This window comes from Opisthocomus hoazin, chromosome 3 (assembly GCF_030867145.1).
Source record: "Opisthocomus hoazin isolate bOpiHoa1 chromosome 3, bOpiHoa1.hap1, whole genome shotgun sequence".
Lineage (NCBI taxonomy): Eukaryota > Metazoa > Chordata > Aves > Opisthocomiformes > Opisthocomidae > Opisthocomus > Opisthocomus hoazin.
In genome coordinates this window covers 69929458-69956527 of record NC_134416.1, presented here as the reverse complement: position 1 = coordinate 69956527, position 27070 = coordinate 69929458, and the positions used below count along the sequence as shown (strand labels likewise).

The following is a 27070-nucleotide window of genomic DNA, read 5'->3' as shown; positions in this document are numbered from 1 at the left end:
GTGTCCCTCAGGGGTCAGTACTCGGCCCCGTCTTATTCAACTTCTTCATCAATGACCTGGATGAAGAGTTAGAGTGTACCCTAAGCAAGTTTGCTGATGACACAAAACTGGGAAGAGTGGTGAATACACTGGAAGGCTGTGCTGCCATTCAGTGAGACCTGGACAGGCTGGAGAGTTGGGCAGAGAGGAACCTGATGAAATTCAACAAGGGCAAGTGCAGGGTCCTGCACCTGGGGAGGAACAACCCCATGCATCAGTACAGGCTCAGGGCAGACCTGCTGGAGAGCAGCTCTGTGGAGAGGGACCTGGGTGTACTGGTGGACGACAGGTTGACCATGAGCCAGTAGTGTGCCCTGGCTGCCAAGAAGGCCAATAGTATCCTGGGGTGCATCAAGAGGAGTGTGGCCAGCAGGAGGTGTGCCCTGGCTGCCAAGAAGGCCAATAGTATCCTGGGGTGCATTAAGAGGAGTGTGGCCAGCAGGTCGAGGGAGGTTCTTCTTCCCCTCTATTCTGCCCTAGTGAGGACCCATCTGGAGTACTATGTCCAGTTCTGGGCTCCCCAGTTCAAGAAAGATGAAGAGCTACTGGAGAGAGTCCAGTGGAGGACTACGAGGATGATGAGGGGAGGGAGCATCTCTCCTATGAGGAAAGACTGAGGGAGCTGGCCTTGTTCAGCCTGAAGAAGAGAAGGCTGTGAGGGGACCTTATAAATGCTTATAAATGTCTCAAGGGTGGGTGTCAGGAGGATGGGGCCAGACTCTTTTCAGTGGTGCCCAGCGACAGGACAAGGGGCAATGGGCACAAACTGAAGCACAGGAAGTTCCATCTGAACACGAGGAAGAACTTCTTCCCTCTGAGGGTGATGGAGCACTGGAACAGGCTGCCCAGGGAGGTTGTGGAGTCTCCTTCTCTGGAGATATTCAAGACCCACCTGGACAAGTTCCTGTGCAGCCACTGTAAGTGACCCTGCTTTGGCAGGGGGGTTGGACTAGATGACCCACAGAGGTCCCTTCCAACCCCTACCTTTCTGTGATTCTGTGATTCTGTTTAGCCTGGGGAAGAGACGGCTCCAGGGAAACCTTATTGCAGCCTTTCAATACCTAAAAAGGGCCTACAAGAAAGCTGGAGAACGGCTTTTTTAGCAGCGCCTGTAGTGATAGGACAAGCGGTAATCGTTTTAAGCTGAAAGAAATTCTTTACGATGAGGGTGGTGAGGCACTTGAACAGGTTGCCCAGAGAAGCTGTGGCTGCCCCCCTCCCTGGACGTGTTTAAGGCAAGGTCAGATAGGGCTTTGAGCAACCCGGTCCAGTGGAAGGTGTCCCTGCCCATGGCAGAAGGGTGGAACTAGATGATCTTTAAAGTCCCTTCCAACCGAAACAATTCTATGATTCTATGAAAGTTGGGGAGATGTTTAAAGGGTTGCAAACTTGAAAAACTCATGGCTCAAAGTTCTAGAAAAAATGTATACCACATTGTAGGGAGGGGGAAAGATCAGTATTTTGCTAAGATGAGTTGCCATTCTTTGTCAGATACTCAGTAATGGAATATGCTTTCATCTTACCTTCATGAATCTCACTTGCTTATTTAATGATTATAAGTAACCAGGTCACTACAAATCTTTGGTGTAATTAATTGCACACCTACAAGAGAAGGCCCATACCCCATCTCAGGAGGCTTAGAGGGAGAGGACGATCCTCTGTGACACAGTCTGACCATGCGGGTGCTCCAGGGAGAGCCAGCGGCAGGTCCCAAGCACTCCCCAGCAGCAAAACCGGGGCAGAGCCTGACACATGCATGAAGAGAGATATTATATGGAGACTCACCATTTCTCAGGGAGCCCTTGCATAAATACAAAGCCTATTTTGTCAGGATGCTGCCTCCTCCCTGCCCTTTGCTCAAGAACAGGCACCTACACTGAGGATGGTGAGCCTATGGTAATCCTTTATTGCACTGGGTTTAAGTAAGATTCCGCAACATGATTTTGTTCCATTAATTATTCCACATGATTTACACTGCTGAGATTTGAATGGGATTTTTGGAGAGCACTTGGTATGGGCTCACTTCTCCTCCCACTGAAAGACAGTATAAAACTCCTATGAACAATTGGAGGCTTCTATTGAGACCTTTGGAAAAAGGACCTCCTGAGAACCATGCGGGTGTTCAGTGGCACAAAGAAAGGTGCATCCCCATTTCACTGGCCTCTGCCAAGCGTGCACTCTGAGCAGAGCCACTAAATGACAGAAGAAAGACCTCTGACTCTTCCTTAGCCCTAGAACTGGAGAGATGAATAAAGCTGCCAAACCATCCTGAGGACTTCTACATTGTGTCAGTCCAAGTTGTCCCTCTCAATCTTATCTAACTTCTTCCATCCTGTCTTCTGACCCATCAGTAATCCCACTACAATATGGGACTTTTCCCTGGTCTTTGCTGGGGCCAGGCTTGAGGAAAGGGTGGAAGCAGTTGCTGCCTTTGCTGGTGCCACCAAGAAGAGAAACATCTTTACAACAGCCTCCCACTGCCCTTCAAGAGAAAAATATGAGCTTTCAGTTCCTGGCTGATAAAGGAGTTATTCTGCAGGCCACAGAAATGGTTAATATTCATTCTAGAAATAAATCATACCAGATAAGGTTTTCAAAGCCTCTCTCCAAATGAGATAGCAGTGCCTAACTTTATTTTGTTCGTTGTGTGAGGAGAGAGAGAGATACGCTTACTGGCTCACTTTTGCAGACGCTCCACCACAGGTGGTTTTGCAACACCCAGGTTATGCTACTACTCTGAAAAACACTCCACAAAGGAAAGTTAGGAAGGCGTCCTCTATTTAGCCAGCTGGAGAAAGTACCAACATTTGGGTGGCGGGAATACCGTAGTCCCTAGGCTTTACAGTAACTTAAGCTCTTTTGAAAATGTAGCTCTAAATCCCTCCGTTTAGGCCACCAAGCAACATTAGTTACCCACGTGGTCTATAGGAAGTCACCATAAAGCAGCACACCTGGTGTGGTGGGAGAAGACAGTGTTTGGTGGGACATGCAGGGTGAAGCTTTCAGGGACTCTGCTGCCTGGGACAGGGCAGCTCTGGCTGAAGGGACTGCACTCATCTTTTCTTCATGCAAAGATACAATGACCTTACCAAAACACGCTGAAACTTACTGCATTTAGTACTCTGAACTTCACCGAGATTCTCCTACACATTTCTGAGTTCCTAAAAGTGTTTTTTATTTTCTCCCATTCTTTGTGCGTCTCAGAATCACTCTCTTGGGACTAAAAGCCAGTGTTTCAGCCTAGACTTCAGATTCAGGTATGTTTTTCCCTCTGTGATGCCCCAGCTTTCGGGAGAAGTTCAGCTCCATGACCACGAGGTCCTGAACTCTGTACAAGCTTGTGGATAAACACCCATAAATGCTGATCGTGGTGGCAACTTCTGGGACCAGGACAAATCTAGTGGTTCCCAATCCAAGAGGCAGGCTTAGGGCCCATTTTTCATTTCACATAGACCTGTCTCAGACAAGCCATGAGTTTCTTTTTCAGTGAAACATCTCAAGTTTCATCTCCTTTTCGACAGAATATGTAATTAAGCACCCTAGTCTTGTCTTGGGACCTGCCCTGCATCTGCTCTACTTTGTGGGTGCAGAATGTTCCCATAGTTTCAGAAGTTACAAATTGCCATGGGAGGCTGGAGAGCTTTGTGCACCCTTAATGAAACAGGCTAGATTAGAGGTGATGGTTTAGATGTGAAAGTCTTTCTGCTTCATTATCAGCTTTCTGAGCCAGTGGTTTTCAACTCTATTGATTTCTGAAACCTTTACAATATTCAAGCAGTAGTGCAGATCCCATTAAAACACATCTAACTGCAGAGATAATACTTTCCTTAGTGGAGCACTTAATGAAAAGCAGCATCCCCAGTCGATTTGCTTCATTTGCACGCTATCTTTGAGCCTAACATCAAACTTTCAGTGGCTGACCATTCCTGCTTACAGCTAACCAGCTCCCCTCTCCGACCTCCTTCACTCAGCTCTGCTTTCGCAATACCATAGGAGAATCTTTTGTTTTCAAATTGGTTCCCCTTTTTCTGCAACAACTACCCTGAATAAAATTTTCAAACATACGCCCATACCCAGCAACAGAAAGAAAAGAAAATTCTGGCTGGCAGAGCCAGGCTAAGCTAATTCTTGTCTTGTGACTTCCACATGAAAGATGGAAAGCATGTAGGGAAGATGGAATAGTGTTCACTGAATTAGTTCAGGTACCACAGCTAATAAGATAGACCTAATCCTATTATCTGGACAACTGGAGCTTCTGCATACCAAATACATGGCACTCACGGGCTGCATTACTCGAGAAAAGCCTGGGGAAATGTTTATTAATTAAACTTTCAAATTTCAAGTAATGATTTGATCTGCTAATTGTGTAGATAAGTACACAAAGAATGACAGAGGGTACCCACCCCATATGACAAAACTTACATCGCGGGAGAAGGAGACTGGAATCATGATGAGGTTGTTTCTAATTTAAACCTTTGCCTTCACACACCATCTTCACATGTTAAACTTTATGGATTTTCAGTTTACACTCTTCAGTGGTGTATTTATGCTGCCAGGCTGATACGAAACATCTCAATGTGGTTACAGATAAGGTCTGGCATGTTTAAATAGCACTCAATTTTACTAAAAGCTTTGTGGTATACAGCACTATGCTTTACGAAATGATGCATTTATTTTACTGTCAAGTCACCCCATGTTTCAAAGTGTTTGCACAAATTATTTCACTGACATTTGAATGGCAGTGCACCAGGGAAGTCTTAGTTCTGTTTGTTTGAATATAGTCCGTGCACTCTGAGGCCGACAGAGCATAAGTAAGAACTGGGTTTGCAAAATAAGACTTGTTACATCTAATGTTTTTAAGTGCAGAATCAAAACTGCCATTGGCTTTGAATTCAGCAAAGGAAATATCTCTGCTTTCCCAGCCTGGTATTGTAAAGCAAGCCACTGAAACTCCAGGATATGACAAACACACACACGCTTCGAAGAGCAATATAAGATAATAAATCTAAATTATTTTCCGTGACAGAGATAGAGAGAGAAGTAAACAACCAAAATAAATAGTTCAGTGATCAGTGGAGTCACGAAAGCCTGCTTTTAAACCTTCTCTGGTTCTGGTTCTCTGTGAGTAATAAAGTGTTTTATTCCTCAGGTGGGACATGGAAAGAGTCGGCTCTTGCCTGACCTCCTGCTCTCACAAATATACATACTGGGGGCATCCACGCCCAACAGCTGTAACTAAAGCTGGCCAGCGAGTACGGAAGTGATTGAGGGTGTATAAACACAGGCACGTGCCCGAGCTGCAGGACTGCCTATGGCTTCTTTCCTTAGGGAAGGACAGGGGCACAGACGGTTTTGCAGAGTGACAGGAGGGCTCTGTGGCCAGCAAGTTACCCTTGGGACGACAGCTCAGTGCTCTGCCCGACCAGATTGCCTGTGTAATCGAGACAAGTCATTTAGCGCAGGATTTCTAAGAGTGCTTTGGTTCCTAAAAGAACAAGGTGTTATATGCTGGGGTTTTCAAAAGCCTGCAGGCTCCTGAGTTCTGGTGGCTTTGATCTTCAGAAATGAAGTTTGAGCTTAAATGGGAATTTCTGCTTCTCCTGGCTTACGCTATAGCAAGTGTGGCGCAAAACTGGAGGTGACAGCATTGCCAGGATTGAGTCTAGAAGGGACGCGGGAGGCAGATTTCCCTCCATTATGTTCATCAGCTGTGTGGGTCCTCTCTTTATCACACACAGCAACACAGCGAGAGGAATCGGACCCCCCAAGAGCCAGGAGGAAGCTCTGGGAATGGTGGGCATCGCGTCATGGGGGCAGGGGTCAGGCAATGTGACAGTCGGTGCACCGCTGGAGATGCAGCCTCTTGGACGTCACGGCATCCTCACAGAGATGCCTGGGAGGGAGGCCAGCAGGGAGCATGACCAGGAGAAGGGATGTATAGAGACTGCTCCTGTAGGCAACCAGTCCTTTAGGCTGTATTCCACTCCTATCATATTTCTAGGGCTTTGGGAAGTTTGCTCTGTGCGTTAATAAACATAATGAACTCTGTTTAGGCTTTTGTCAATACAACAAAGATGTGTCTTTCCATTATTACACCATTTCTTTGGTGTTCATGAGGGACTTCTTTAACACAGATAAGCTAGTTTGGCCAGTGAGGTGTTCAGGGGCTAAATCACCTGGATTTTCTATGCTCTGACTTTTATTTCCCTGCATAAGTACACCGGCATTGGCACTGAGCACAGACAGGCAGACAGACAGGCTTTCACAACTAAAGAATTGACCACACTGAGCCGCTGGCACTGTCTTCTCAGAAGGGACAGGCATCAGCCACAAAAGCACCGGTAATCCCCTCAATACTCTCCCCATCCAGGAGGAACTTCTATATTGACTTCTCTGGGGCTAAGGCATCATCCTCAGCCATCTCCATCTACTAACTTTCAAATGCTGTTGTTCATGACCAATGTTTGTTGAATTATGCGTCACTGCACTTACGTTATTGCCTCTCTAGCTTGTGGTGGGTCAATATCGTATGCTGGCTTGGGGCGGGGTTATCTTTCACATTTTGCTCAAATTAAAGGATGTTTTTATGCTCAGTCTGACATTATCAACACAAGGCAACCCAAAAAATGAATGTCAGTGTTCCATGTGAAACTATTTCAGCAATACATATAACTTAATTTGCTCAATTTGCCTCAGTAATGAGCTTTCCCTGTGTGTGGCTTGCAGACATGGGGATTACAAACTAGAAGTAGCACGTTGCTATCTGGGAAGCTATGAACTATCACTGTTTCTAAGAACAAGGTAATGACATCTGCCAAGATGGAAGAGCCAAGTGAGATTTTTGTTCTTACAGAAGAAAAAAGGATAAATACTTCATTTCATCAGAAACTATATCTTGAGTCTGGTTCATATTCAGGCTTTTACAATATTCTGCTTAAGTTTACAGCTATGTGCATGCATGGGTATGGAAGCTGTGCTGTCAAATGCATCTGTGAGCTGGGTATTCATGGCCTGAAACTTCACCAGGACCCAGAAGCCTAACAACAGCTGGGACTCCAGGGGCTGAGGGGGGGGAGGGGGGTAGGGATTGGGAAGGGCTGTTTGTACTGCTGTCATCCTCCACGGCCTCCTCATCAGGGAGCGGTAAGGGGGCAAGCTTTCATTTCTCAAGCTTGTGTTACTTCAGGAAGGCAGAATATTCTCCAATTGCTCTCAAAAACCTCCATTTTCAGCTATGCCTGCCTCGTCTCCTGGAGTACACGTTGCGGGACCCCTGGGGCATCTTCTCCTGGCCTGGAGAGGCTCAGAGCCATACAGGGCTTCGCTTCAGCCTCTGAGCACCTTGCTCCCTGCCCACAGCTCTTGGTCCATGCGCATAGGAAGATGACAAACCTACAGACTGTTTTCAGGGATTCAGAACTGCACGTAGTCATGTGCATACGTATCTTCTCATGCAAGTGGTGCATACAAATAAATATTAATACACACTTTATGACTATTAATGCAAACATATATAGACATAGGCATGAAAACTAACAAGAACTCTGCCTGCGAAGGGGCTGCCTCAGCACAGGGTTGCTACACTAACTCCCTAATAAAGAGTCTTTAGAATTCAAACGTTCTTCTTTCGTGACTTTCCCCAGTGGCTTTAGTGCTCTTTAAGATCTGATTTAGCAGACTCATGGGGCTTGTGCAATGCCAACACGTTCACTACCTGTTTTCTTTTCAAGGGTTCATCAAATTCCTGATCTATATCAGTCTGCTCTGAAGAGAGGATGTCAAGGTCACAAGGAAACAGAATAGCCTGTTAAGAAATGGCTTCTAAGAGACTTAATAAAGTGGATTTCCTTTCTGGAAACAATCGATCTCTTCCAAAAGAAATGCTTTCTCCCTCTTCCCAGCTTTTTTTTATGTGGTGTAAAATGATTCATAGCTGCATAAGTAAGTGGCAAGTAGTTGGCATGGTCTGGTCATTGTGATATCTGCTCATAAGTTTCACAAGCTAAAGCTGCAAATACCCAGCACAGAATCATAAATTGCTTTTTTTCTTATTTCTTCTCATGCCTGGGCTAGCTTCTTTAAAATGATAGTTTTTATCTTTTCCCCTTTATCCCTGTCTCCAAAAGGCTCTACAGTCCATTCAGTGTATCAGTAGCTGTTTAAGATGTGTGCAGACAGCTGTGGATGTACCGAAAAGAGGGCAGAGATCTGTACATTCCTATGGAGACAGATGGGTTTACAGCTCCTTGGGACACAGCTTACTTCAACTGACTTTTATTACAGTGGTACTTGAGAGGCCCGAGTTGGCCACCCTGAGAGACCTTGTAGCTGTGTGCAGCAGAAACAGGTCCTTATCCCAAAGACCTTGTGCTCTAAATGGTGAAAAGAGTGGGAGCAAAGTAATAGGGGAGAGAGATACAAGTATTTCCACTCTGTAGTAAAGGAATTGGTGCTGCTGGTTGCCCAAGATGCCACAGAAAGTCTGTGAAAGCCTCAGGAGTGAAATGTAATGCTCCTGCTCTGCAGCAAAGTATGTCAGGGCTGCTGTCACCCTGTTTTCCCAGACAGTGGTGATGGTGACAGTCCCATCGGGACTCTATGCTTCAGCAGCTCCCTGCTCCATGTAGGAAGCAGAGAGCTCTCATCGGCATGGGCCTGGACCTCATACCTTTGCTCTTGCCTCCTCCAGTCACTTCTTCTCCTTCTTTAATACAGTACTGCAAATGTAAGACTGAGTCTTTCTTCCCTCTTTGTGATTTTGCCCTCCCACTTCAAACAAGTTCCCATGGAATCACTTTGTGCAGCGCATACGCTGCTAAAGAGATGCTGTCCATGTGGATACTTTGCCATGATGTACAGAATTCATATTCTCTATTTTACCACAGGATATCACAGGGTAAGAGTACACATTGTTATGATTTCACACCCTGCCTTAGCTCTTGGGATCAGGTGTGTTTGTAAACATCCTTGATCTTCAGTTTATAGCAATGAATTGCAAGGAAAAAAAAGGATATCTGCCATATCCTAAATTTCTAATAACCATTAACATCCTTGATTCATTTGGCATTGTGGCATTGCAAACCTTTGTCCTCATGAGCCAGGTTTGAGTTTCAGATCATAGATTTCTCCAGACATTACAGGCATCCCTTTCCCCAGATCAAATCTTATCCTGTAGTGTAGAGGCTATTCTGCCTCTTCAAAGACACAAAGCCAATGTGTAAAAACCCAAGGGAAAAGAAACCAGACCTCCTGGCTATCAGCCCAGGGCTGCATTGATATCTAGCTGTGTTGAGGCAGCAGAAATCACAGATCTTTATTGGGAAAGTATTGGAAAGGGACAGGAGTTGGAGGAAATGAACCGCCCAGTGTCTACAAGATTCAGGTTGCCTATTGCCCAGCACCTGATCAGAGATTAGCCACCAAGGATGGAAACCTTAATGGAGCAGCATAAAAGCTATTTGCTACCTGCAAATGCTACCAGCGAGACTTCTGTTCTAGCCATAGCTTATGGGGTTTTATTGTTTTCAAGCTCTGCCAGTTGGAAAATAATTTCTGTAGCTTGCATTCCTCTCCCTTCACTATACTATAAATATGAAAAAAAAAATCGACACTCTTCTGTAGTGGTACGGTTTTTAGTTTTGCTCTCAAGGGTCCCATTTCTAGGCAAGGATGCATCATGCATACGTAACATGGTATTACAATAAGTAAAATACTACATTGCTGATTGCAGGATAAAAGCTATACTACGATAAGGCAGGGGAAGAGTTGAAGCTATCAACATCCCAGCCTTTCAGGGAAGCAGCAGGGAGCCAGCAAGGCTTGCTGGGCTTTGCAGAGCCAAAGAGCCGGATACCTGTGTGTCTTGGGAGCAAAAGGATTTGCTAGGAGGGAGGGAGGGAAGGAGCTGGAGATCTGGCTGAGGCTGAACAGAGCCTGAAGAAGGATGCACCTCAACTACTTTTTAAAATGGATTTAGGGCTCAGTTTGCTTTGGCGTAAAGTCGGGCTATTTTCTCATAATAAACAGTTCAACTCAAAGCAAAATATATGAAATTCTGTTCACAGGTGATGTCCACTGCAGTGGAAATAAACACCAGCAGCATGTGGTAACTTTCCACAGGGATCTCTTGGAGAAGATACGCCTTTGAAGAAGGCATTTATGGCCCTGTAGACAATGACCCTGAAGAATTTTTTCAGGCAGTGCTATAATCTAAGCAATATTAACAGTATCTTTTCTTACCATGGTATCAGTATATTCTTCCAGCTTTACTTCAGCAACCATCTTCTTATGCTGCAAAAAGAGATCTCGCAGGAAATCCTGTAGTAAGGAAAGAGACTAATTTTACTCTTTAGAGTAACAGAGAAAGAACAGTGACAGAGAAATCACAGAAATTCAATCCAAATTCAGCAGGGTTACATGAATCTAATTTCACATTCCTGATTAGTATTAGTGTCTTCAGTGTCACATAAAGTTCACATTTTTTTACTTGAAACATGTTTTTTCAAAAAAATTAGAAAATAACCAAATTTCTCCAGAGCAGGCATACAGGAATAAGTCGTAATTAACTCACAAAATAAGCAAAAGGTAACATAAGTCCTGCAATATTTGCTAAGTGATCTCAGATCCAAACATTTGCCATTCAGCAAAACACTTAAGCATCCTTTTATGTCTTCATTGAGACACAGGCTGGAGCCACATGCCGAGAGGTCAGTGGAGGGTCTGCAGTGCAGGGATGGACTTCTGTGCCCGGCTGGCTCAAAGCGTTTAAGTTACGGTTTCTGAACAGGTCTCTGCCTCAACAGCCTGAGCTTTAAAAAGTAGTCAGTGATCAGAAAATCTGCAGGCTCAGTAAGAGGTCATGAAGCAATCCCATTAATAAGACACAATGGCTTTGGCTCTGTTTAGCTGGGAGCAGCACATGTGCAAAGCCAAGGTGAGGCATTGTCATAGTTTAACCCGGCAGCTGACAACTCAGCACCAGACAGCCACTCGCTCACCCCTCCCCTTCCCCCCTCCAGTGGGACGGGGAGGAGAAATGGACAAAAGGGGAAACTCGTGGGCTCAGATAAAGACAGTTTAAAAAGAAATTAAAGTAAAAACTAATACTAATGATAATTATGAATACGCAAAGCAAACTAGATATAGTACAATTTTCTCACCACCCGACAAACATTTCGCAGCCAATCCCCGAGCAGTGATCATGGAACCTGTGGGTTTCCCTGAGCTCACGAATTTTGCAGATTTCACCAAACTCCTGGATTTTGCACAACTCGCCAAACTCATGGAGAGAAAATTAACCCCAAACTCCCAGAAAAGTTTGAACTCCCAGACAAGAGAGGATCCGAACTCCCGGAAGAGAGAAAACAGATTCCTGCCCCCTGGCCAACCCCATTTATAAAATGACCATGACTTCTATGGTATGGAATATTTCCATTGGCCAACTTGGCCATCTGTCTGGCCATGCTCCCTCCCAGCTCCCACACACCTGCTCATGAGCCAAACATGGAAAACCAGAAACAGTCCTTGATTTCTTAGCAACCACTAAAAACATCAGCTACTGGGAGGAAAATAAACTCTACCCCAGCCAAAACCAGAACAAGCATCCTTGGGGGGCTCCTTGCGTTGTTGGGGGGCACCAAGACAAGTGGGGTCATAGGACAAGGCAAGGGGGAAGCAGGACAGCAAGAGCAACAGCAGAGCATCCTGCCTCCTGGCAGAGTCCCTGCAGCTGTGCCAGAGGGCTGGAGAGTCCCCAGTCCTTAAACTTGCGGTGAACAACCTAAAAATATCATTCATCATCTGCACAAAAAGGCAGCAAACTGGTAAAGCAGATGGAAAGGCTCACATTGACATCCCTGAACTGTAGATCAAGCCCAAAGAGACTTGTTAGAATAACTTACTTTGAGCTCGCCAGCTGAAATAAATCCACTGCTATCAGCATCGTAACTGCGCCAGATCTGAATGGAGATAGATTGATATGACCACATAAATATTGCAGTGAATCATCTGCTAGGGTGATAGATCGTGAAGATTCAAATCAGGACTTCTATAATGAGCAAGCTGTTGTATTACCCAACATTTAATTAATTGTAGAAGAAATAAAATAAACTTTCCACACAATAGCTTTTACTTTCACTTGGATGCCGTCCATGCAACATGCTGCTATCACATATTTAATGCAGACACATTGTCTATAAAAGGAATAAAAGGCTAAGAAACCACTCCGCATTTTGTACTTAATTTGTACATGAAGCTTCTCCTATTGCCCTGAATAAAAGTCAAGGCCATACAAAACTGGCCATTGATCTGCAGCAGCCCCCAGTCTGGATGTGAAATAGAAGTAACTGCAAGCAGTCTTGGAAAAACTGAAATTATGTGCTGAGATACTTAAGGACAGAGAGGGGAGGGAGATTGGGAAGGTTAAGGAAAACTTATGGGCTTGTGCTCCTCAGTAGGCCCAAGTTACGGACATTTCCACTCCACGTTCTGCCAGGCTAATGCTTCAGGATAAAATGGTGCTTAAAACGTGCCTGCTCTGCCCTCATGGTCTATGCTGTGCTGCAGGTGAGGAGCTGCAGCTCCCAACAGGGCTGAATTTATCGGTGGGTACGTACTAAGTAAGGTTTTGTCTCTGACAGCAAGACTGATAGGTAGCTGAGAGTGTCTGCTAAGTTTAATGAACTCTCTGGGTGCCCTTGGTCCAGTCCTAGTTGCCACATGTCTGCTTTGCTAGTGTAAATAATGTACAAACTTCTCTACCTGAACAGGTCAGAACGTGTTTTGCTTCCACAATACCCATGTATTTCCCATGCTATGTTCTACAGACAGTGGAAGTGTACATATTGATGAAGCTGTTGGTCGCAATGGGAAGAGACAACGCAGAGATACAAACCCGCATGAATTCCACGCTGTTGTCCAAGGGAGTTTCCCGCCGGAAAAGCAGCAGAAAGTTCTCATCATCTGGCAAGATCATACTTGCAAGCTGAAAAAAAAAAAAAACCAAAAACCGTAAAAAAACCCCAAAACAAACCCAAACCATGAAAGTAAAGAAAAGAAAAAAAACTTGGGGGTCTGCTGACCCAGTATGGGAAGTGTAAGCTGGATGTTGTCGCCTTGGAAATAAACCCCAAACCAGGAGATCTGGCTAATGTAGTACTCCATGACCCACCTCCTCCCCACCAAGGCTCTATCTCCCACATCTCACAAGTCTGCTCTAGGTCCCAATTGACCCTCCTTCTGTAAAAGAAATCCTGTGTTGCGAGGTGAAGGGAGATACCTCTTGGATTTGCAAGCGTCCATCTGTGGTGACATCGTAGGCGGACATGAATTGCTCCTTCATCCTCTGAACTTTTTCTTCTGTGATGGTGTCCTGCCGTAGGGAAAACAACGTGCACATGAAAATTTCTGAGGGTGCTAGAAGAGTTTCCGGGAGGAAATCTCTCCTCTCTCACAGATAACCACCAGGATCATTGCATCAAAGAGCCAGGGTGTAATGCTTCTAACAGCGCACAAACACACCACCTCAGATGAATTTTTGGAAATAAGCCCTACTCATGGTTTTGTAACAACTAAGCTTTCAGTTGGAAAACCAGTGTTTGGAGACCCCAAAAGATTTCAGTTACACTTGCTTCTTTGGCCAGCTGTTCCTGCTATATCACTGAGATTTGGTTTGCTTGAGCGTGTGTTACAGCAGTTTCCACGCTGCTGATTTTCACCTTGTGCTTTTCAGGAAGGTGTCCTCCAGTTCATTAGACAAGCAGCCTTGAAAGCTCTCAGGGGAGCTACGTTGTTGCTTATTATTGCCTGTCAGCTGGTTCAAGACCTGGCACCAAGCCCTTCCAGTGTTTCTCGCTTAACAGCACGGGATTTCAAGCAATTCAGATTACCTTTGTATATACTCCAAGCCATAATCAATTTGTACATAGTGAGGAGTTTTCAGGACTGGTCAGGTTATATGTTTTGATGTGCACTGCTATGACAGGTGAAATAAAATGCTTAGTTTCATCAGGCATGATTTCTTTTTCTTAGCAGCAAACTTTAGGGTGTCTGGGATACACAATTTTCTCACCCTGGGGAAAGGCTTCTCGCCAGCTGAGCTTCATGGCTAGGCTGGGAAGCTCACCTAGTTATTCCCACCTAAACAACAGCGAAGCCCAGCATTACCCTCCGCACCCGTGCTGAGCAGGTCCTGGCTCCTGTCCCAGTCCCGCACGAGGTGGCCCTCCCTGACCCTGCAAAGCGTGAACTGGAGCAGGACTTGTGCTCCTCTGCAAAAAGTCGTGCGAGGCAGAAGGAAAGCTTTCTGTAAGGTTTGTCACCGCTGAGCAGAGTAACATGGCGGGGCTGCACACGCAGCGGCTGCAGCTCACGTTCTCACTTCGGATGGGTGTTTGAAACCACTGCACAGAAAACCGAACATGCCTCGCACCCAAAACTTGCTTGGCCATCCCCACCTTCGGTAGCAGCTAGGTGGCAACAGCAATTTCCAGCTGCTCTCACAGGGTGCTGCTGCGCAGCCTTTGCTCAGCAGCAGCTGCCACAGACAGTGACAGAGCTGCAGAAACACACTAGTATGTCACAGATGAGGTAATCAAAGAGAAAATGAAGTGTCTTCTGCTTAGGCTTGTTAAGCTAAAGTCTATCTTTGCACCCACTCCATCACCAGCTTTCCCCACATGTTTAGATGTGACTGGTGTTTGCAGCCTTAATTTGCTGCTACTAACAACAGAAAAAAGATATGTATAGGTTAATGGATAGGCAGATAGCATGACTGATCATTTATGGTATAATTTAACTTGCCTTCACCTTACTTCAGAGCAGACTCAGAGCTCATGAGCACCTACCCGAGCAAAGTCATTATGGGCTTATAGAGAAATCTTTAATAGCTTTGTCAGTGCAGAGGATCCTACATTGAAATCAGGGAAGAAAGAGTTAATTCACTTTGATTTATAAATGTCAAGTAAAAATAACCAAGAAGGAACTCTGCTTAGAACAAGTGAAACTCTTTCATCTCTCCACTACCTAGGGTAATACAGGACTAGGAGGTGCCAGATGATGGAAAATTTGAGAATCTGGGAATGGGAATGGGAGGACAGGGGCACCCTCGTGGACCTTTTTAGGGCAGGTGAGGTGCATTACCTGGGGCACATCCTTGGGATACAGTGCCGAGGGCTGGCAGCTCCCAGTTAGGGGACGGAACACCCATCTGGGATCCTGCAGGGCTGTGCCCGAGGTGGCGGTCCCCCTCCCGGGGCTCGGCATTGGCCCGAGCAGGTCCCAGGGCATGGCTGGAGCATACTCCATCCCCGCAGTGGTGGCCAGAAAGCCCTACGGGCTGCGTGGCCGGGCACCTGCACCACCACCCCGGGTGGTGCTCACTGCCGGCACCCCAGGTGCAGACATCGGGGGCACAGCACATCACTGAACACGTACATACAGTTTCCTTTCCCCTCGGCATTACAACTTGCCCTCGTGCTATTTAAATTGCCTTCTGTTGGCACCTTGACGCTTTGAGACACCTCCCCAGCATTAGGCAAGCCTATCAGTTGCCGACTTCAATAGGCTTGCAAAGTACTCTGAAATTATCCTCCTCCGTGCCCAGTGGGATGGGTTATTTCAGAACCGATAATCATAGCTGATATTTGAAAAGTGTGCTGTGGAGTTCTGACTAGTCGTTAAGAAAGCTTATGGCTCAACTGCATGTCAGCTATTAACCACCACTCATGGAGCTTCATGTGGCGGGAACATTGTTATCTACATAAAAGCAGGACTGCCTCCTTGTTTTTAATTTTAACTGTTTTAAACTATGGGATACATCAAGTAAACATCCAAAATATTTACAGTATTGACAGAGCTCCAACAGGTTATAGTCCAAGGGGTTACACTACAGTGGATTTTTCAAACTGGACAATCTCTCTCTGCTCCTAAGTATTCTACTTATGAAACACAAAAGGTGATGGAACTAATGAAATCTAACATTTACTCCCGAAGAATAAAAGTGAAGTAAAAGATACCGCATAAATTGACTTTCCCAAGATGATCAATTGAGGTAAAATATTTGTATATTACAAATTTTTACACTGAGAATGATACACCTTGGCTTATGACCATTAGGTTTCAAAGTTGACCTTTATGTTTACCAAAAGAAAACCCAATCCCAGAAGACAAAAAAAACATCAAATAAGCCATGCCACTTCAAGCAGAAACCAAGGTTGGGAGACCTGGTCTCCAAGGTTGACCTACTGGGTGCAGACCAACAGCTCGCTCTGATTGTCTTTCCATTCCAAAAACATTTAAAGGGTTGGAAAAAACCTTGCACATGGTCTGCATGATTTGTTTCCCTTGTCCAAGCAAGGACGTGAACTGCAGAATCCTGCTGTATTTGCTGACTCTGTAATCTGACTTTGGAGGTCTGCAGCCTGCGATGGGGCAGCCTGGGCAGGCTGCAGGGCAGAAACAGGACAGTGGGGCAGATTGCTGGATGTGCCGTTCCCTCCCTTGAATTCAATTCTGTCCTGTTTAGATCTTGTTTGTGTATGGTTTTGCCTCCTAATCAGGGCGGTGGCATTGATACTGCAAGGCAGCAACACCAGGAATCTTGTGAAAGGTTCAACAGGAGCCTCATGCCTAGACAAGAGCACACTCCAGACACAGAGGGAGAAAAGTACTTGGGCAAAAGTACTGTCTAGGTAATATTCCAGGATTTATGGAGCCGAGGTAGGATTTTACTAACCAAACATGTGGTCCTCGGTCTTATTTGTACTGGTGCAATGTCCTGGGAGCCCTAGGAGGGCTTCAGGAGGAGGCACCCCAATTCCGACTCCAAGCTCTGCTTGGAAGAAAGGAAGTGGACAGAGACAAATAGCAAGCAAAGTGAGTCAGAAGGCTAATAAAGGGAGACGATATTTTTAAAGGCCTTGTCAATATAGCAACCAATTACAGCCACATAAGTATATTAAGCAGAGTTTTTTTTCAATAGTATTGGTGGTTTGTACAGACAAGATTCAGGTATCCCTAGAAGGCACAAAATAACTGCTGGCAGGTAAGAAATCACAGCTGAGGCAGTTTCGCAGGCATGGCCTGGGCAGGGGTCCAGCAACCAGCCGGTGGTGTGAGAGGCCATTCCTCACCCCGTGCTGGGGCTGGGACCGAGCTGGGATGCCAGGGCAGCGAGGGGCTGCAGAGGGGCATTGGCTGGGCCAGGGGCTACAAGGGGCCCTCTCACTGCCTCCTCCGCCATGCAATGAGGTCGCTGAGGGGAGGCCAAAGGTAAAAGCTTGGCAGCTCGCTGGTCAAGAGGCCTCAATTTTTATGCTCTGCTTTTGGGCTCCTACAAATATTTCCTTGCCTCACAGATCGGGGCAAGACCCATGACAGAGGGAGAAGGATCTGGAGCAGAAGAAGAAGAAGGGGACACCTCCAGGCAGGCACGCACGGCATGTGCACAGAAACACAGGTGCTGCGCTGAGTGCTCCGGCCACCGGCTTCCGCGGGAAGTTTGCTCTTCCTTCCTTCCCTTTAATTATTAACTGGCTGTTCAACTGCAGATTGCGGCAAGCCTAAAAGCCTAAAAGCCAAACACGCTCTGCTTTCAAACGCCTAAGGCTCACGCGCCATTTATTGAAGCGCTATGAATTACAGGGGGAGTAATAAAAAAACCCACACCACCTTTCTGCTCTGGAAAGCAATTGTACAAATAGCATACTACAAATCCATGCCTCTTATCTCTGCAGGATGGGACGGGGGAAATGGCTTCACAGCAAGTAAACGGTAGTAGGCGAGCACAGCTTTTTTCCTCAGAGCTAACGCTGTCTTGGCTACGTTGTCCATCTCAAGCAGCAGATCCCTCCCCAGTTTCAAAGGCTGGCAAAGATTTCTGGAGCGTTTACTGCTTGGGCTAAAATTTTGCAGGCGTGTTAGCAGCTAGACAAAATTTCTCTCTTTTGTGAACATTTAAGCAAATGCTCTTGCAACCTTTCTCATAGCTGTCTGTATGGGGAGGCCTTTCTTCTCATTCCCTGTTTTCCCTGCTGCATGCACCTGCCTGAGTTTCTGGAGGAGAATTTAGTCAAGAGGTAATAGCCCTAACTGGCAGAAGACCACAATTTCTGCCTAATTAAGGCAGAAACAGGTATAGAGAAGCTCACTTTCAGCATCATTCAGCACCGTAATGAAGAGGACTTCCCTGCCACAGTCAGGAAAACACACCTGAACTAGGACCTGCCTCCAATTTTGCTCAGGGCTGGGCTGAGGAAGAGTGCGGTTGGTGGGAGAGCAAGTGCTTGGCGGGGAAGCGAGGAAGGCTCCTTCACTAAGTGCCCTGCAGCAGAAGGAAGCCCCTAGCAATGTAATTCGTGATGCACTTTTAAGGTAAAAAACCCCACAGCCCTCTACTAATTTCCACGAAATATGAAGTTCATTGGACTGTAATGCTGGTGGGAGCTCTCCTGGAATAGAGGGATGCTTTAACCACTTTTCAGGTTGCTTCATGTGAGTTGTAAAGCTTCAGCTGCTCTGGTCCCTCACAGGCCGGATGCTGCATGGTTTCCAAGAGCTGCTGCATGTTCTCACTGCCCACTCAGTGAATAAGTTGCTACATACCATGAGGAGAAGGCCATGTCATTTTTGTCCTCAGAAAAGCATAGTTTAAAATATTAGAGTGGCTATGTTAATATATTTTTTTCAGGGTTAAGGAGTAAATTTCTTACTATGGGTGCTGTTTCATGGAGAAAAGATGCTATACTCAACAAGTGAATTTTCTGCTTTCTCCTTTCCATGTTTAATCTTCATCATACTCCCTTTTGCGAAAATGCTTTAGAAGTATTTAGCATCACAACGGTAATCTGGTTTTAAATACTGTTTGTAGTAATGGAAAGGGCATGCTCACATTTTTTTTTTTTCAGTCTGCACTTTGTGGTGGCTGGTTATGACTCTTTGGAAACCTGGCTGTAACCTGTCTTCTTTGTTAACCCATTCCTTTTATATCGTCATACTGTTGCCCTGTGCTTTCTTATTAAATTTTTGCTTCTTAAGGGATCCATGTGCTTGGCAGCAGCTTGCCTTGATGAAAACACAACTATAAGTCATTTGTATGGAGCAGTGTGGAGACTGTCCTACTTGATCAAAGGGGACGTCTCAATTCCTGCTGATCTAGACAGTTTTGTCATAAATTGATATTTTTTTTCCCTTCTTCACATGATTTTTGGAAGCAAGCCACTATATTGGTAAGGGTATAAAAAGCAAGAAGAAACTAAATATAAGTGACTATTATAGCCTGTTTCTTAAAAAAAATTAAGGCTTATCTGGAAATGCTGGCTTGAACACATGTTTCTCCTAACAACTTTTCAGCCAAATTTGATAGAAGGGCAAAGAGTTCCAGAAATATCAAGTTCCTACAAGATCTATAAAAATAAATTATGTCTGCCAAGAATGCTAGTTGGAAAACAAACTCAACAACTATTACCATGCCAAAAGCCACACAGTACAGACAGGAGGCCAGAAAAGACTAGATGAGAGATCAGTAATGTACGCTTTGACCTTAGAAGAAGAACTTTTTTTTGGCCAAACATTTATTCTTTAAATCCTTTAGTATTAAGAAAATTAATCATATGAATGACTTCATTTCATCCATGCAGTTGTACTTTGTATTGCTTGCATTAGCATGGGATTTCAACCCACAGGTCCTGGGCCAAGTTCTCATTTGGGCCAATCTTGCTTAATTAACTGCAATGCTATCACTTGAGAATTTGGCCCTGTATTTTGGTTAGGATTTATTATATTCATGTATGCTGCAATAGATGAGAACTTCTCCTGTCAGACTGCACTGTGTTTCGGTTCTTTTTTTTGCTCTGATCAGCACACATATGGGAAATATTTTTTCACACAGAAGACACCAGCGTCCAACAAAGGCTGTTACAGCCTTCCCTGTGCCATCATGGTTTTGTGGTTAGGCTTTGGACAGGTTCTTTGTTCTACCCTTTCCACTAGGCTGAAAGTTTTTTGGCATGCCTTTGGGCAATGGAGATACATCATGTCTCTTTTTCCCATAGAATCAGAGAATGAATCATAGACTTGTTGAGTTTGCATTTCGAGATACTTCCAGGCCCTCGCAGTGCCCTGCCTTAATGTGCAGGAACCGGAAGAGGAACCGGTGAGGCTAATCAAGGCTGACAGAAGCTACACCTAACGAGATAACAGTATTTGGCAATAATCAGAATCAAAGAATGGTTTGGGTTGGAAGGGACCTTAAAGATCATCTAGTCTACCCCTCTGCCATGGGCAGGGATATCTTTCGCTAGCCCAGGTTGCTCAAAGCCCCGTCCAACCTGGCCTTGAACACTTCCAGGGAGGGGGCAGCCACAGCTTCTCTGGGCAACCTGTGCCAGGGCCTCACCACCCTCACAGTGAAGAATTTCTTTCTTATATCTTAATACTCAGTTTTGACTCAGGTTTTAGATTTCTGAATTACTCTAGAGGAGGATGCAAGATGAATGATTTCTGCTAGGGATCTTCTTGCTCTTGACCTGCTAGTCGCCACGGACCTGGTCTCTAATCCTGGGTCTCTTGGGGCAGTAAAACATAGAGGAAGTCTGCTTTGGATGGCTTTGAGGCTGGCTGATATTTTGGCCATTAAAATTTGTTTGAATGACTAGCTGCTGCATTCCTGACCATACTAAGTTAAACACATAATTTAGACAGACAACACATTGTGCAAGGCAAGGATGAAGTGCAAGAGTAGCGGGAAGGCTGCTCGTCTTCTCTGGAAGGAAAAAGCAAAGACAAATCCTTTATGGCTGTTCAGGGTGAGCTCCTGAACATAAACTTCAGTCCCTTCCAGTCATGTGCATCCAGGTGGTTTGGGTGCAGGGGGATTATAACAAAGCTAGTACCTGCCTTGGCTGGTTAAATTTACACTTCAAAAATTTTTACACCTGGCCTCTTACACACTTACAGTTAAGTGAGGGTATCAAACTTTTATCTGAAAGTCTTCTGTTTTATTTTAGCGTAGTAATTTAAGCGAAGTGAAATACCTTTCTGTGAGCATAATGGTAATGTGCATTTCATTCTGCATCTGCCCAGATATCATTGGCTTTATAGAAACTTTAACTAAAAGACTAACTCAGAATTTATAGCCATTCATCTATAAAATTCTTTTTGTCTAATTATTATGAGAATATACACAGAGCTTCATTAAAACTACAGCAAAGAGCAAGCAAGGAAGATCCTAAATTATCTCAATACTGAAAGAAAGATGTACATCAATATAAGAGAGAAAGGCAGGGGCTGTAGTCCCTATTCCAATTAAATTGCTTCTTCAGTGCTGCAAGAAACTGTCCTTCCCCCTAAGTTTTCACTTCAGTATAAAAACTTTAAGAAAATGCATGGAAAGGTGTCCATAATGTAGAAGAAAGAGGTTTGTGAGTCAGCAGAAGAGAGCACAGACAGCTCACAGCAGCCATGCGGCAGCAGGTTGGAAGCTGGAGGCTCGGATGGTTAGAGAGAGGTCACGGGAGTAGTAATGGCAGCGGATGGATAGTACCAGCAGTTCACAAACCTGTGCTGGTCTGTGGCTGAATTAGCCTTGATTCTGCCTTCTATCCCCCAGACAAACTAAACCACTTCACAAGCCCCTCCAGCTGATGGAGAATTTATATAAACTTCAGTCCATCAGTGTCATAAATCCCCCATGTGTCACTGAAATTGCATGTGTATGTAAGATACACCTGGGAATCTAAGGCATTTCCTTACATATCGAATAGACTTGGTTGGAAGGGTCCTGCAATGATCACATAGTCCAACTGCCTGACCACTTCAGGGCTGACCAAAAGCTAAGGCCTGTTATTAGGGGCATTGTCCAAATGGCTCCCAGCAATCGCCCGTTGCTGGAGGAGGAGAGACAGAAAGCAGCATCCAGGATTTGTGTCGATCGATTGTGAAGCTAAAAGGCACTGCCAAAATTCATGTCTACCTTGGTTAAAAAGTTTTCCCTTCCCCCCCCCAAAATTCTCGATGCTTCAGTAAAAGATGACGAACTAGCCTCCCTCGCTGGATGGTATTTCAAGCTCCCTTCCTCGCGCAGAGCCGTCAGGAAGCGCTGTGCCTCTCAGCTTCCCGACAGGCTCCCTTTTGCATTGTTTTCCCAGCTGCTCCCAACCCCTGGCATTTAGTGTCAGCTGGGGATGCTGCAGAGTAGCTGGGAAGAAAAACAGAGCTGGAGGACTACAGTGGTCATTAAGAAAAATAACAGCTTAGAGAGTGCAGGCTGAAAAAATGTAATTATGAAGCCATTCGCTATTCAAGCAGAGTCAACTTTCAGTGCTGATAACATTATTTGTCACTTGTATAGCACTTCAGACACAGTCGCTAATTAATCCTTGTGACACATCTGGAAGTTATGCCAGCACATATTACTGTCTACCCCCTCCACTGTGCAAGGAAACAGAGATGTTAAGAGCCTAAAGGAGGAGTAAAGGTCAAAACGAGCACTAAAACACAGAGCTGCTCTATCCCACCTCTCTCCTTGCATCACGAACACCACTTTCCCTCTGTTGGATGGTGAAAACCGGTGCAAAGGGGATGCTTTACACCTCCCACTACCACTGCAAGTCTGTGCAACATAAATCACATGAAAAGGAGAACAACGGCTCAGTGTTGTTAGCCAAACTCATTGCACAAATGTAGTGGAGGTCTGTGTTTAACCCAGCGCTACAGGTGATCCCCGTGCCCCGGGGAGCGGAGCGGGGCAGGGGACTGCCCGCAGTCTCCCAGGACAAAGCTCTCCTTGGGTTTTCTGCCACCGAGGCGGGCTGCTCTGTCTGCTGCCGGCTGGACAGGATTCCGTCCTGCCCCATGAGAACCGAAACAAGATGGCTGCTGGCAAAGGGGCACAAAGCAGCGCGTCCTCTTATCACTTGGGGTAATACTGCCTGAGGGGAAATGCTGCCAAAATACGCAAGAAAACTGGGGGAGAAATCCAGAAACACTTGAGAGCCTGTTTGAGCAGCCTGGCGGTGAGCACTGTCTTCAAGAATTAGCCTATTGCTTCTATTTAATACAGAGACAGCGAGTTGGTTCTTTCTCCATTCAATTTGCGTCCACCTTTTTCTTTTAACGGCAAAACCGAGACGGCAGAAGCCAAGGCGATGCAAGCTAGAGGAGGGTGCTGGTTTAAGCTGGAGGCATCTGAGCAGTGGCTTTTGGCAAGCAGTGACACTGTTCTTTTCTGGGAGCAGAACAGCTCATCGCTAGAACACCCTCATATTTCGCATGTTCTTTCTGCAGATACCTAACGCAGAAAGTTCACATCGATACCAGCAAGGCCACAAAAACTGCTGTAACACACGGGGTTGGCACGCCAGCCGGTGCGATGCTGACTCCAGAAGGGACGTGCCAGAAAGGGGCAGCTGTGGGTAGAGTGGGGCTGGAAGTTTCCTCTTGACCTCTCATTGTTAGGAAGCTGCCTGCAGCGGGAGATCCCCAGCTGAACCTTGGTTTTATCGACGGTTACAGTTAACTCCAGAGAGCCCCACTTCGAGTCCCCTTGCTTCAGGGACCTGCTGCAGTGTGGAGCTCTGCGGCCACATTTTACACCTCTCCTCGCGTTTTCTGGTGCTGGGTTCGTTTGAGTGTGCTTTGCGCTGGTGTTTCAATACCTCAAGACTAGCAGCTCCCAATTTCATCCTTTAATCCTAAGCAAACAATCACGAGCTTTTCAATTTCTCTTCCCATCAGTTTCTCTGCATCTGTCATGATTCTCAGCACTTATCGTTGAATCTTTTTTGATTTGCTTTAAAGTCTTTTTACAGGCCTATCTGTTCATCTAACCATCCATGGTCTAGAAAGACTTTTCTGCAGAAACTGCCAATATTTCAACCCAAGTTTACTTACAAATTAAATAAAAACTTGCTTGAAAAATTATTCATAGCTTTTTTTTTTTTTTTATTGTGGCCCCAAAGAGCTAAGAACGCTAATTGGCTTGTAAGTACAATTCTGATTTTACACTTCATGTTCATGTCTTTATACCTTCTATTAGCCAGTGCCTTTTCACTAATTATTTGTTGCTTAAAGGAATTGTTTCATCTCTGGTTTTGGCACACCCTCTCCTTCTATTTGGAAGATGCTTACTCCTTTTCTATTCCTAGTTGACCATACGCTGTGTAGTGAAAACATTAAGCCTCTTATCAGAATATATTCCTTGCGTACTTCTGAGCAGCTGACCTGAGTGGCAGGCTTTCTCCTTCACTGATGGTGACGGTCAAAGGCAACGTATGACCTAGAGCTGGAAACCAGCCCCTGTAAATTGTCATGCAAGTTCTGTTAGAATTGAGATTCAGAGTGTTAAAGAGGGGAAATGCTGCCAAAAATATGACAGAAAACCAAGGGAGAAACCCAGAAACCCTTGAGAGCCAGGTCTTGATCTTACGAGCAACATAATTGACTCCTGGCTGGCTTCTAGCTATCTCCAGCAGTAAAGATGTATGTCTTCTTCCTAAGCACCATTTAAAATTAATGACAGCATATTTGTTAAAAATTGACCTCAGAAAGAAGCCTATCATACTAACAAAACTAATCAGCGCTCTTTTAAATAAATCATCACCACGGTCCTACCCCTTGCCCTGCCAGACTGTGTGCCGGTGCTTTTTCCCTTGTTTGTATTCATCGGCAGTAAATGACTTCCCACTCTTCCAACCCGCAGGCTCACCGTGACAGCAGCTGTCGGGCTGAAAACCAACACTCAGGTGACTGCACTTGTTGTCATACCTGTTTGAATGCCACCTTGCTGGCGAGAAAAAAGCTCTTTACCTGGGGGATTGCTAAGGGAGTGAGCAATCAGAGAACAACCAGTACTAATCGTCTCTCAACGCGATGACCCTTTCACTTGGACTTGCACAGCTGACGCGGCGCAGCACTTACTTCTGGTCCCAGTTTCTCAAGCAGGTGATGAAAAAAGTTGTCAAGCTCCTTCCCTTCTATGTAACCGTTGTCTAAATAAAAATCAAATACATTAATGGTCAGGCGGCACTGCCTGAGCGCTGGGAACCACGTCCCGGGCTGCGTGCAGGGAGCCCAAGGCTGCACGGCTGGGGTCTCAGCGGAGGGCCCTGCCTGCCCACTCGGGGGGGGCTCATATCCAAACTGACCTTTCCTATGTCAAGGAAAGGTCAGTTTGGATATTGACCAATTTTCCTATCCTATGTGCCCACCTGTGTGGGTGCTGGGCACAGCACTGCGGAGCTCCCTCCGGAGTTTTTCTTAGAGAAAACTTTTCAGGAAAGAAAAACAAAACCAACTTGGACAGCAAGAGGGAATAACAGAAGGAACGGAGAGGTGACGAAAAGGCCAAAACTTTGGAGTGAAAAGGGGGGTTCTCGGACCTGATGTTGGGGCGTGCCGAGGAGGAAGAAGGGGGCGAGGAAGGAGCCCGTGGGGGTGAAGCTCAGACGCGCTGCCAGCCACCCACTCCTGCAGGCACCCGCCCGGGCACCCCACCTAGGCAGTCACCCTCCCCTCCACGGGGCACCCACCCAGGCGGGCACCCTGCAGACCCCCGGGCGTGTATGTCCCCCCCCCCCCCCCCACTCGTGTCCCTTGCCCCCCCCCAGCCCCACTTGCCGTCGGCGTCGAAGCGGCGCCAGGCGCCGAGGAAGGCGGCGGCGTCGACGCGCCCCGCGGCGCCGCTCTCCATGGTGCTGAAGCCGCGCGGCTCCCCAGCAGCCTCTGCCCGCGGACCCGCCGCCGGGCCCGGCTGCCAGGGAGGCGGCTCCGCCCCCGGGGCCGCCCCACCTCCCCCGCGCTCCCAGCAGCGCTCCCAGCAACTTTACAGGTGGTTTTTGTCTAGCTTGCTTTTGGCTCTATATATATGTATATTTATATTTTATACAAATACTGATTGCTTCAGAGAGGCTTTCAGAAGCTGAGCGGAAAAGGGTCTTAAAAAGTTATTTGATGTTTGCCCCGAGCGGGCTCCCATTCGATCTGGGGGAGAGGGGAAAGCCAAACTACCCTGAAAAACAAAAAGTTGCCTTTTACTCAGAGAAGATGATACAATACTCAGAAAATGTGGTAAATGGTCAGAGGGCTGGAGCACCTCTCCTGTGAGGAAAGGTTGAGAGAGTTGGGGTTGTTCACCCTGGAGAAGAGAAGGCTGCAGAGAGACCTTATTGCAGCCTTCCAGTACCCTAAGGGGCCTGCAAGACAGCTTGAGAGGGACTTTTTAGCAGGTCATGTAGTGATAGGACAAGGGGTAATGGTATTAAAGAGGGTAGATTTAGACTAGATATAAGGAAGAAATTTTTTACAATGAGGGTGGTGAAACACTGGAAAGGGTTGCCCAGAGAGGTGGCAGATGCTCCATCCCTGGAAACACTCAAGGTCAGGTTGGATGGGGCTCTGAGCAACATGATCTAGCTGAAGATGTCCCTGCTCATTGCAGGGGGGTTGGGCTAGATGACTTCTAAAGGTCCCTTCGAACCAAAGCATTCTATGATCCTGTGATTCTATATCATGTCTGCAAATTACATTCTTTCAGCAAGATCCCAGTGGCAGTGTCCATCTCTTCCCAAGTGCCAAGGAAGAGCAGACACTGTGGAGCTCAAGCCTTCCAGCAGCCACGTGCAAGCAGCTCAGTGCAGGGGTTCCCTCACCAGCAGCCCAGGGTCATCCTTGGGATCCAGCAAAATCATCGCCAAGATGGTAACACGAAGGCAAGGCTGAACGCAGCCCCTGGGTTTCATGAGCGTGCTGAGCCGGGGGACCCTGGCATGGGAGGGGAGCATGTGCCCAGTAGGTGACGACACACGAGGAAGTCTAAATTTTTAGGGGACACCTGTGCAAGTCCATCACTGGCGTGGCCAGCCGCTCCATGGGTTTCTTCTTGACCCCTCCTCGCCTCACTTTTCCAAAAGGCATTTCTGGCCCCGGGGTGACGGCTCCCCCCACCGCTCCTCTCCAGCAGCCCCTTCTCCCCAGTGCTTCCCACCATGGCTCCCCAGCAGCGGAGGCCTCGTGTGACCCATGAGAGCTGCCTGAGCTC

The 27070-nt window shown here is 46.3% G+C and overlaps 1 protein-coding gene across 1 annotated transcript in view; it reads right to left on the bottom strand.

Annotated features, from left to right (window-relative positions):
- SCGN (secretagogin, EF-hand calcium binding protein) overlaps nt 1-25742 on the bottom strand; it is a 33208-nt gene extending 7466 nt beyond the window's left edge. The window contains exons 1-6 of the mRNA XM_075415287.1: nt 25651-25742; nt 24952-25022; nt 13316-13408; nt 12932-13021; nt 11940-11996; nt 10279-10356 (exon numbers count right to left, since the gene is read on the bottom strand). Coding sequence (XP_075271402.1) covers nt 10279-10356; nt 11940-11996; nt 12932-13021; nt 13316-13408; nt 24952-25022; nt 25651-25723 — 462 coding nt within the window. The 5' untranslated portion in view covers nt 25724-25742. The remainder of the gene's footprint in view (nt 1-10278; nt 10357-11939; nt 11997-12931; nt 13022-13315; nt 13409-24951; nt 25023-25650) is intronic.
- Nucleotides 25743-27070: the final 1328 nt, after the last annotated feature.